We start from the raw sequence: 10695 nt of genomic DNA, 5'->3' as shown, positions 1-10695 counted from the left end.
TTCCGCTCGACAAAGATACCGCGGAAGTGCAGTGCAACGCGTCGCAAAAATTGCCGCTCTCGGTCATGTCGTTCGCGCTGTGTCGAAGTGACGGAGAATCGGCTCTCTCGCGGGGAGAACTATACTTTCGAGCCGCGCGAGCTCGGATGTCAACCGTGTCGCGTCGGTGACGAGTGACACGGCAGCATGTGACGATTTACGTTTCGATTATGGCTCGCGCGCGATGACAATGGACACGATGCAACGTCATTCAATATTTGCCGCCAACAGTGCAAGTGCCGGACCTTGACGGCAATTCACAATCGCGGCCATTTAACGGAAACCGCGAGGCTTCGACCGCCATTTTTGAGTTTAGTGCTTGGCGGGAACGCGTCGTACAAATTCACGGTGAATGGTGAATGCCAGGTATCGAGGCTTAGCTGCGCCTGTTCGAATGTGCGTCTTTTCGCGATAAGTACTCGGCGCGCGTGAAAAAGTCAGCGAGTTGCTCATTCGCGTCCGTTGGTTCACACGCTCGATCCGATTCGGCTAATATTCAAATGAGCGCTTGAAAAGTGAAGCATGTCGCGTCGACGCGAAATAAGTCGCGTTCCTTCTCGACCGCGAAAGTGACGAAAGAGCGTCACCGGGAGTGCCGTGCAAAGTGGTCGCGCGATCGTCCGTATGGCGTTAAAATTGCACGGGATCGTAATTAGCATTGCTCTTTCGTAGTTATCCGCGCACGTGAGTGAAGTTCCATTGTGAATCGAAGCCGCACAGCCCCGGTGTGATGCTGTCCACGGAGGCGCAGATAATCACGGCTGGTGAGTAAATCAATTTATCGTTCGATATATTTAGTAATGTATAGTAAATTAAACTACTCTTTCCTGAAAAATTATTTATCTATTATGATAAATTTACGTAAAACAAAGAAATTTAAGTAAAGTTTCATTTATCGTTCGATATAGGGCCAGTTTTTAAATTCATCGATTGATAGATCGCATTATGCGGAAATGAAGTTTTTATATACAGAGCAAAGTTGCCTTTGCGCGTAATGCGATATTCATATCGATTTTAACCGACTGGTAAACAAAGGTTGGTAAAATAATCTGCTGCCGTGGAAATTCGATTCTTTTTCTTTGTTTTGCGCACAAGCAATAGCCGGAATTGGATCGTATATGAAGGTAACAACGATACAGTTTGCATTTTATCACCAGAGTTTCATAACGTTCGTGTCTGTTCGCGAACGCGTCAATTCAGAAAATATCCGCGTTAAGATAAATACGTAAATACAAATATTTAAACCCGATACGAACGGACGATTGCGGAATTATTTATAATCTCTATTTTTCGCTTCGATTAAGTGAAATAACTGGCTGGGCATTTCAGCAAGAGAGAAACTGATAATTAGACACTGAATATAAGAGATTATCGTAGATTGAAAAAAATTGAGAATTCAAAAATATTGTAAATACAAATATTTTTTACAAACTTCTGTAAATTTTGAAGAATAATTTAAAAATCATATACATGTTAATATGAAGTATGAATATCTTTGTGCCATATCGCGAAATCCCTTTAAATATAAATTATTTTCGGTATAGCTAGGGCAAAATCAATTATACTGAAATAATCATAGTCTGATTTAGCATTTAAATGCAAGATATAAAATCCGTAATTGTAGCTTACCTGGAACATTAGCGTATTCTTGAAATTGATCTCTTTAACGGGGCAAGAATATTTGGAGAATGCCACGGTGGCATTAAGTAACACTTGGATACACTTCATCGTGCCAGGTACGATTTCGTGACTCGGCTCGTTAACGGGCTCGACTGTTTTCTTGGCTATTTCCGCATTTGCCTCTTGCTCCCTGGCGTTAGAATTTATTGCCACCCACCGCACCTCTGTCTCTCGATCGTCCCAAGACGATTCTTTCGAGGGGTCGGCCAGTTCAATTGTACAGACCGTACACTCGAGACGCGTCTGTCAATCATCATTAAAAAATAATTAGTTTATGTATAAGTTTAATATGCAACAATACTAAATTAAGAACTGCAACTGTCGTCATACTTGACAAGAATTATAAAATCTGATCTTTTAATGAGAATTTTATTTTAACATTTTATTTTTTCTGCGAACATTTATTTATTTATTATACAGAAATATTCTTATTATCTCAATTAAATAATGTTTTATATATTTCAAAGTATCGTGATAATGTAATTAATTAATTGAGATTTTTATATTGATATGCCTTAATTTTGAAAGAAACAATCTTTAGATTTATGCAAATTGCAAGTATTGATCGGTGGTAATTCGCAAATTGTAAACTTGATAATTTTATATTACGTCAACGTAAATCACTGGCTCCGAAGAAAGGAATGTCGCAACAATTTCCTTGTAAGTCAGTGACTTGAGATGACCAATGGACGGAGTAAATACAACATTGGGATGTGCGCTCCATTGGAAACGCAAATATTGATTTTTTGATTTATTAACGACTTTGAAGCTTTTTCTGAATATTTTATTGACAAAGCAGTATCCATAATCCAGTTTATAAATCAATGAAATCGGGAGGGTTGTCGGTGTTGAAACTGTGAGATATAAATTACAGAGAATATGAATGAGCGATAAAAAATATATAAAATATACTTAGATGAGAATTTAGACGATAAAAAGTATCGTAAATTATATTGTTACTTTTTATAAAATGATAAATTATAAAGTGGTTCTGGAACTCACATATTGGAAATAATTTAAGATAAATACGTATAATAATGAATAAATATTTATGACTATTAAAAAGATTACATAACAAACGAAAGAAAAAAAGGAGAAAACTTGTAGTAAAATTAATATATTCTTTGTAATTGTTCTTGTATGCTTCTTACTATCTTACCTCCTGTTGTACTATTTGGCTTTGATGATCTTCGCGATTTGGCATTAGATTCCCGCTTTTCATTGACAGAATTAAGCTTTGTATTCATGAGCTCTAATCCATCCAACACGATTAATTCCGCATACGCTTCGCTCTTCAAATCAATTATTAGATTCTCGTAGGGATTATCAGCGATAAATAGCCGCACTTGACTTTCGTATTTGCCGATCTCTCGCGGAGTGAATTTTATTTCAAGCGAGACTATTTCCTCGGGCATTAAACGAACTACGATACATCGATCGTTTGATACTGTAATTTAATAGTTTAGCTATGTGTTATGTGAAAGTCATTTATATCACTTCATATAAATTCTATTAAATCTTACTAAATATATCTAGATCAATGTTATTTTATGGAAACTGAGAATTTGTCTGAAAAATAATCTTAGAGAGTTATAAAGATTGCTACACAGTATTTTTAAAACCTTTTATTATTTTTATTGAACTATTTTTGTTGAGTAAACCTATAATATTTCAAATGATTGTAAATTATAAAAACCTACATGAGATATAAAATAACATTGATAAAATCACAAATCTTTTAAGAGATTTTTAATATCTACTCCTACAAATTTTCTTACAAAGATTTTTTTATTTATCTTTTTAATTATTTTTAATTTATAAAAAGAAACTAAAGTAACGATTAACTTCATAATACCAACCACTTGACAAGTTTCTTGTACTCTCGCAAATATTGAGAGTGAAAAGAAAATTTAGATCCTCATAAATCTCGACAATCACTTTAGCTGGTATTACACCAATGTTTTTAAAAGCGAATTTTCTTCCATTAGAATCACCTATAAGCGTGCGACCAAAGTTTAAAACAGCTCGTTTTCGTTTTCCACTCGGTGGTTCAATGATTGTCACTTCTGGCACGCAAGCTTGTCCTATTAGTTTAATAGAAAACTTTTCATCCTTCAAATGCAGGGGAAGTTCGACTGCTATTTCGAAGACCGCGCAGCATGCCTGTAATTATAATTATTTTACATTTATCGAAACAGGTTTTTTTGCACAAACTTATTAAAAATAGAAATTAATGGAATGGGGAGTATGCAAATTATAAATTTTCGTTTTGTGAAATGTACGGATAATTATTTCGTTAGTAATCCTTGAATTCGAATAAATCTCTCTTTGCATTATACACTTTTTGCCAATTTCAACATAATGTGTGTATAATATTGTCATCTTTGAATTAAGATCGCAAAGAAATAAACGTATCGAAAGTTAAGTAGTTAAAATCACAAAAATCTATTACATATCGATAGATTTATTGATAATAATTAATTTAAATTACGTAGAACAATATTTATACGCATATCACTCGAGGCAATTTTTATATACTTTATTCCAGGCTTTTAATTTGCAATCAGTAAGCAAATTAATTTGAATTGGTGAAAATTTAGTGTGAATATTATAAAGTATTAAGGAGGTTCAGTGGCTATAAAAAAATGCAGCTAGTTTCATGAAATTTTAATATGTTGTTCTGGAATGCAAAATAGAATTATGTGAATTTTTTGGGAATTTTTCACCGTCCCGTTTTGAAAAATTCCCAAAAAATTCACATAATTCTATTTTGCATTCCACAACAACATATGGCTGCATTTTTTTGTAGCCACTGAACCTCCTTAAGAGAATATTAATCTGAATAACGAATAAGATGTTCGATGCGCGTGGCAAGTATTTAATCGATTCGATAATTTTTATGTTACAGAAAATATCAACGCGGGAAGGAGCTTCAGCTTCGCATCGAGGGAACACGAGAGACATCCCGAGCAACCTGAGAGGAGGTGGAGGCCTGGGAGAGGCATCAGGCGCCGGCGGAACAACATGCGGTAAATATAATTAGTTTATACATATTGTGTTTCGCGGAAAGTTTAACCAATCGGTTTTTCAATCGAATAGTAAAGTTAGTCAGAGAGTGGAAATTAAAAAAGAGTTTAATTTATTAAATTTCATTTCAAATTCTTGTGTTCAATAAATAGAGTATACTTTCAAGAAATTAAAGTGATTTTCTTATTAATAAATTGATTTAACGAAATAAAATATAGAATTCCGTGTTTTACGTTCGGTAATTATTTTTCGAAATACAGACTGTCTCTTTTCTTCCCTGCTCTAATCTGGAATATATGTTTGATTGTTACAGAATCATCATCGTAGCGATCACGTTGCAGATACAGCTCCGCTGCTGCGCATCGGTGTCGGTGAGTTTTAGCGTAGGGAAGCGTGGAGAAATAACTCTTTTTTAATTTCTACTCTGTGATTAACTTATTTACTATTCGATTGAAAAACCGATTGGTTAAACTTTCCGCGAAACACAATATGTATATGAACTAGTTATATTTACCGCATGTTGTTCCGCCGGCGCCTGATGCCTCTCCCAGGCCCCAGGCCTCCACTTCCTCTCAGGTTGCTCGGGATGTCTCTCGTGTTCCCTCGATGCGAAGCTGATGTTCCTTTTCGCGTTGATACTTTCTGTAACATAAAAATTATCGAATCGATTGCCACGCGCATCGAACATCTTAAAGTTCGAAACAATAACAGTAAGCTGACACGCGGCTTTGATATTCGGCACATGTTTCGTACGTGAAGCCTATACTTATATCGCTATCAATGATTTTCGCTTGAGCAAGTAGTGAAGCGAGCCAATTTATATCATAATACTTTTCAAGATATGATTATTACGAGTAAATGACGCTAAAAGAGATGCTCAACTGCTTATTCCTTCCAATTATTAGAATTTGTGATTATCACTCCGCACTTATAATTTTCATGATTATCAACTCGTGAACGAATTGAGGCTTTATCTTTATATTTGTCAAAACAGGTTATCGAGCAATTTACTTATTAAAAACAGGAATCAACTAGATATTGCACGCGAATTAAGTATTGTCTCGTTGTGAAAACGAACAATAATTATTTCGTCAATAAGTAATCCTTCGAATAAATGGAATAAATCTCTCGTCGTGGTTATAGGTTAGGTTAGGTTAGATGTAAATCTTTCGCTGCTTTTTAATTGTAATTTGCTCATTGTCATCTGGCGTTGTGAGATATATTACTTAACATATCAATCATACAAATTAGTATATTAATCTTTAATTCTAAAATTTATTTCTTGAAAACAAAGATAACCTTACCTCTATAAACGATGGATTGAACGAAATCGCGAATCTCTTGTGACTCATTGCCGGAATGCGTTCTCTTTCGGGTGTTAAAATGAAAGTGTCAGGTCTCAGAGTTTTCGGTGTAAATGAATCAGTGAGTATGGTCAGTTCCACGTCGACGGGTATTACGTTCCGATTGTGAAGCACGAGGTACGCCGTATGGGTGTGGAACACACTGACATAACGAAAGTACAGGCATTTTTCTTGACGAGCGAATACGGTATGTGCACCGATCTAACAACAAAAGGTAAGCTCTTAATCTTATTTTCATTTAAAGTGTGAATACGAAATCGACTTGTCGAAGGAATTTAAATACTTCTTTCGGACAAGTAAAGTCTTTAATGCAATCCACAATGTGATTTTCGTGAAATATAGCGTCGAGATCTTGAAGATCGATGCTGGGTATGCAGGAATTAACGGATAGCTTTATTATTTTGCCATTTCTGCCTTCGGGAACGCTATCGGGCGCGAGAATAATTATATCTTCCTCTTGAGAGCCTACGAATTCAGGATAACACTCGATTGTTATGGTATCGATCTCCCCGGGCTGAAGGTTTCCCTCGGTTTTTCTCACAGTAAAGGGGCCAATTTTTAACATAGCCGCAAGGTCTTTCACTTTCCTAAAGGATAATTAAATATTTTTAAATTGAAACACATGTTTTATCTATAATGATGTTAAAATTATTCTTTCGAACACTCAATTTCATTAAATTAATTAAATAATATAAAAATAAAATAACTTTATTCGATAAATCGATATATATCTTAATATATATGTCATAAAATTATTAATCGAAGAGAGGATTTTCTAAAAATGTACCTGTCATCTGATTTTTCGATTCGCGATTTATCTTTTCTCGATGACGTATCTGTCGATTTATCATGATCCTTTTTGATCGTGTTTTCTGTCTTAATTTCTGTCATATAGCCAACGGATGGATGTTTGATAGGCGCTGTTTTAATAGAGTAGTGAAGAGGGTATTGTCCAATATTTTCCACATTAAGATACAACGTTTTTTTCGTGCATATGCCAAGCGAGGCAAAATTTATCTCATTGTAGGGATAAACGCGAAATCTGTATTTAAAATAGATAATGATGTATACACAATTTTGATTATAATCATTTTATTAAGTCTTATTAAAAAAAAAATAAATGGGGAAAAGCATTTCTAATCGCATTTCTATAACTACGTTATAATGTAACTTTTAATAAACTTATGAAAAGAATACTTCTCTCTCTAAATTTTTGCAAGATTTAGAGAAATTGTTAATTAGCTTTAAATAATATTCCACCTAGTGTAATATGCAATTAAGGAAACTGTGAGAGGAAATTCTGCAATCACAGCAGCTTGTTTATTCATATCGAGAAGATGGCATCGTAGCAACGGACTTTCTTTTAGAATAATTTCATTCTTTGGTATGAAAGTTACCTGCAATTAAGTAGAAGTTCGTTTTAGCTTAATTAAAAGTTGAAGTTATTTTTATTTACATAAATTTTTTTGCAATTGTCTATTGCAAAACATTTAATTCAATATATTAAAAAGATATAAATAATTAGCTTATTTTATTATTTGGTGTCATAATGCGAGTAATTAAGAGGAAATATATCGAATAACATACTTGTACAACAGTCTCTTGTTTTGGTTGAATGGAACCGGAAGCAGGACTAATTTCTATGTCCTCGTTTAATTTTACTGGCAAATTCGGCGCTATTTTGGCTAGTTTGTTTTGCTCTTCCAGAAGTACGCTAATCATAAATTACTTCTTAATTGATGCAACATATTAATAATATATCATAAATACAATATTACGTAAAATTATAAAAGAATATTTTGCAATGTATAAAAACACATCAATGTTGTACGATTTCAATGATAACACCTCGATATGAATTTGTTGTATACATTTTTCTACTTACGTATATTTAACTTCATGATTTCCCCGATTGCTTATTGTAAAATTTGCGCTCGTGGGAAAGCCAACCTTTACGATCTTTAAGTCAATTGGATTTGCATAATTAATGTCAACAGCAACGTCGTACGTTTCGCCAGATAAGGTAACGATTTCCACAAAAATAGGTTCCGTATCATCTTCGTGAAAGAAAGCTTTGAAAGTCAAGCTCCCCTCTATCATTCCAATCTAAACCGAAAATCTAGCTCTTAAAGATTTTTATTTAAACATTTTAAACTATTCAATTTGTAAATATCCAAACAAAATATTTATACTAAAAAGATTAAAAAATTACATCTAATCAAATAAAATTTAAACATTAACGTTTTTAGTAATAAGTATTGGTGTATTTAGTACAAGTTCGGTCTTTTACTTTGTTGGCGTGATAACAGAAATCAATTTTTTGATCACTCTGGGCCTTGACAATTCCCTTAGTCGGTGTAATTGAGATTTGAGGATCTAATGGTTCATTAAGATCCAAATGCCAGAATATTTCAATCGGAGATTTATTTCGGATAAAACAAGAAAGAAAGCTTTTTCTATACAAGAGCACTTGGCCAAAAGATAGCTGTTTGCCCTCAAATTCTATGTTCAACTTCGAGCCATTACATTGAAGCTAAAATATATATTTCGGGTTTAATAATTTCTCTTTTATGTAAATAATACAGTATCTTAATTTATTCTTCTTACATCTAATTACCTCGATTGTCTCAATGTGCGGATTATTTGTGATACATATATATAACTTATCGGTAAATGAACCGAGCTTTGTAACACCTGCCGATATTTTTAGTAATTCACACTGTCCAGCCTATAAGTTAAATAGCAAAAAATAATTTTTACTTCTGCATATTTAGTGACAAATCTATTTTAAATGGAATAACAGAAAATAACATATCTGAATATAAAGTCTCTCCGGTTCTATAATAAAAATATCTGGATTATTTTCCTGGAGGGAGAAGGATACTTCTGCATTAACTTTGGATACATTACAGAACTTGAATTTTGCTTCACGACGATGAGCTCTGTTTGTAAATTACACATTTATAATGAATTTTGTTAATGATGAAATGAATTAGCTCAAACCTTTCATCCTTTTGAAACACCAGTAATGATCCAAAGTCATAGATACTGACGTCGGAGAAGTATGTGGGGTCGATTATATCGTTCATTTTTGTTTCTTTGATCTGAGACAAGTTTTATTAATTTCATAAAATTTTATAAAATACATTGGTAATACTTTAATAGAAATTATAAGTAATTTATTAAATCGTTTAATATTAATTTAAATTATTAATAATTATGTGTTTCTGTATGCATTTCAATATTATATATATAAGAAACGTTATTACCTTTGAAAAAATAGTGTTAGGGTTCATATCCAGTCTCGGAATGTCTGCGACGCTATACACATTGATATCATAAGTGATATCATTGCCATCGATGATGGATAACGCGTATGTTTGTCGGTGAGTTCCTATTTCTTCGGGTTGATATCGAATCTTGAATTTCTGAATTTCGTTAGGTTGCAAAATCCATCGTGGTTTTAATACTTTTTCGAAGATTGTATTAATATTAGATGCATTAGTATCCATGCTGTCTACCGTAGATGCGTTTAACGATACCGTCAATGGTTCTTTATTTTTGTTGAAGATACGCTCCTTGCGCTTTGTATTCTTTACCGAATTATCTTTCCTACTAATCACACTAGTGTGCGAAGAATTGGTTTCCGTAATCATGGGGTTGGATAGTACGGATAATGAGACAATTTGAAAAGCTTCTGATTAATAAAACAAGACCGCGATTAATACGACTTTGCGATTAATATACCTATTACATGTTATCATAAGATATATTAATAGTACACTTGCCATTAAATTCAATATCCCTTTTTCTTATGTTTCGTGGCTTAAGAATATAATATTTTTTCGATTCAAGATCCAATGTCGGCACGATTTTAACAGCTTTAACAGTTCAACAGTTTTAAATATTATTATTTTGTAAGTTTTATAGAAATTTATTTAAGGAAATGAATGCATTACTTACGAAGAGTTTTCTTAGCTAAGCTCATTTTATTTACTATTACGTCATACATCACTCGATTCCATGGGTCCGTAGCATTTACGTACCAAATATGAAACCCATTCGTATAAGTCTATTAAAATAATTTTGTAGATATAAAGTGTGTAGTAAATTATTTGTTATATTCTAAATACAAGTATTACTTTACATATATATATATACATGGATAATATGAGAAATAGTATTACATAAAGAATAATAAATAATAAAGTTATTTTTAGTGACAATTAATTTTATAGAAATTTATAAACATTTTCTAAATCGTTAACTAAAGCCTATAATAAATATCATATCTCTTTACTAACATCAGAATTTCTGTCTTTTGTATCTATTGGTTTATCAGTCTTTAAAATTTTGCTTTTTGGCGTGAACAATGTATCCTAAAAATTAATGGCAATAACATATATAATGATAATAAACGTTTTTTAAATATTATTAAGAAAGAGTTAAAATTATGGAGGATGTTGGTGGGTATTTGCTTTTTTAAGAGGATCCCAATTTTTTATGATGTTTTCTATGGCTGAGAGACGGCTGTGATAATCATTCATAGCATTGGCAATATTTTCTAATTCTTTTGGTACTTCCT

General features: G+C 32.9%; 3 protein-coding genes across 3 annotated transcripts in view; 1 reads left to right on the top strand and 2 right to left on the bottom strand.

Annotated features, from left to right (window-relative positions):
* Positions 1 to 367: 367 nt before the first annotated feature.
* Positions 368 to 10695, top strand: part of LOC139820662 (uncharacterized) — a 116950-nt gene continuing 106622 nt past the window's right edge. Inside the window, exons 1-3 of the mRNA XM_071791087.1 lie at positions 368 to 803; positions 4628 to 4748; positions 5060 to 5117. Coding sequence (XP_071647188.1) covers positions 770 to 803; positions 4628 to 4748; positions 5060 to 5117 — 213 coding nt within the window. The 5' untranslated portion in view covers positions 368 to 769. The remainder of the gene's footprint in view (positions 804 to 4627; positions 4749 to 5059; positions 5118 to 10695) is intronic.
* On the bottom strand, positions 5972 to 7001 carry LOC139820237 (hydrocephalus-inducing protein-like). Its single transcript, XM_071790381.1, has 3 exons — positions 6898 to 7001; positions 6394 to 6697; positions 5972 to 6311 (listed from the first exon to the last, which is right to left on the bottom strand). The coding sequence occupies exons 1-3, from the start codon at positions 6999 to 7001 to the stop codon at positions 6015 to 6017; spliced, it is 705 nt and encodes a 234-aa protein (XP_071646482.1). The 3' UTR covers positions 5972 to 6014.
* Positions 8825 to 9766, bottom strand: LOC139820236 (uncharacterized). Its single transcript, XM_071790380.1, has 4 exons — positions 9380 to 9766; positions 9114 to 9214; positions 8922 to 9052; positions 8825 to 8838 (listed from the first exon to the last, which is right to left on the bottom strand). The coding sequence occupies exons 1-4, from the start codon at positions 9764 to 9766 to the stop codon at positions 8825 to 8827; spliced, it is 633 nt and encodes a 210-aa protein (XP_071646481.1).

Source organism: Temnothorax longispinosus, chromosome 10 (genome assembly GCF_030848805.1).
Source record: "Temnothorax longispinosus isolate EJ_2023e chromosome 10, Tlon_JGU_v1, whole genome shotgun sequence".
Lineage (NCBI taxonomy): Eukaryota > Metazoa > Arthropoda > Insecta > Hymenoptera > Formicidae > Temnothorax > Temnothorax longispinosus.
This window is presented reverse-complemented; position numbering and strand designations above follow the sequence as displayed.

Excerpts from the sequence above, each read along its gene's own strand:
- LOC139820236 (XM_071790380.1), bottom strand. The coding sequence starts at position 9,766 with ATGATTACGGAAACCAATTCTTCGCACACTAGTGTGATTAGTAGGAAA. Across the intron at positions 9,215-9,379 it reads CTAACACTATTTTTTCAAAG|ATCAAAGAAACAAAAATGAA; the intron begins GTAATAACGTTT and ends AACTTGTCTCAG. Across the intron at positions 9,053-9,113 it reads GTGTTTCAAAAGGATGAAAG|AGCTCATCGTCGTGAAGCAA; the intron begins GTTTGAGCTAAT and ends ATTTACAAACAG.
- LOC139820237 (XM_071790381.1), bottom strand. The coding sequence starts at position 7,001 with ATGACAGAAATTAAGACAGAAAACACGATCAAAAAGGATCATGATAAA. Across the intron at positions 6,698-6,897 it reads ATCGAAAAATCAGATGACAG|GAAAGTGAAAGACCTTGCGG; the intron begins GTACATTTTTAG and ends ATTATCCTTTAG. Across the intron at positions 6,312-6,393 it reads ACTTTACTTGTCCGAAAGAA|ATCGGTGCACATACCGTATT; the intron begins GTATTTAAATTC and ends TTTTGTTGTTAG.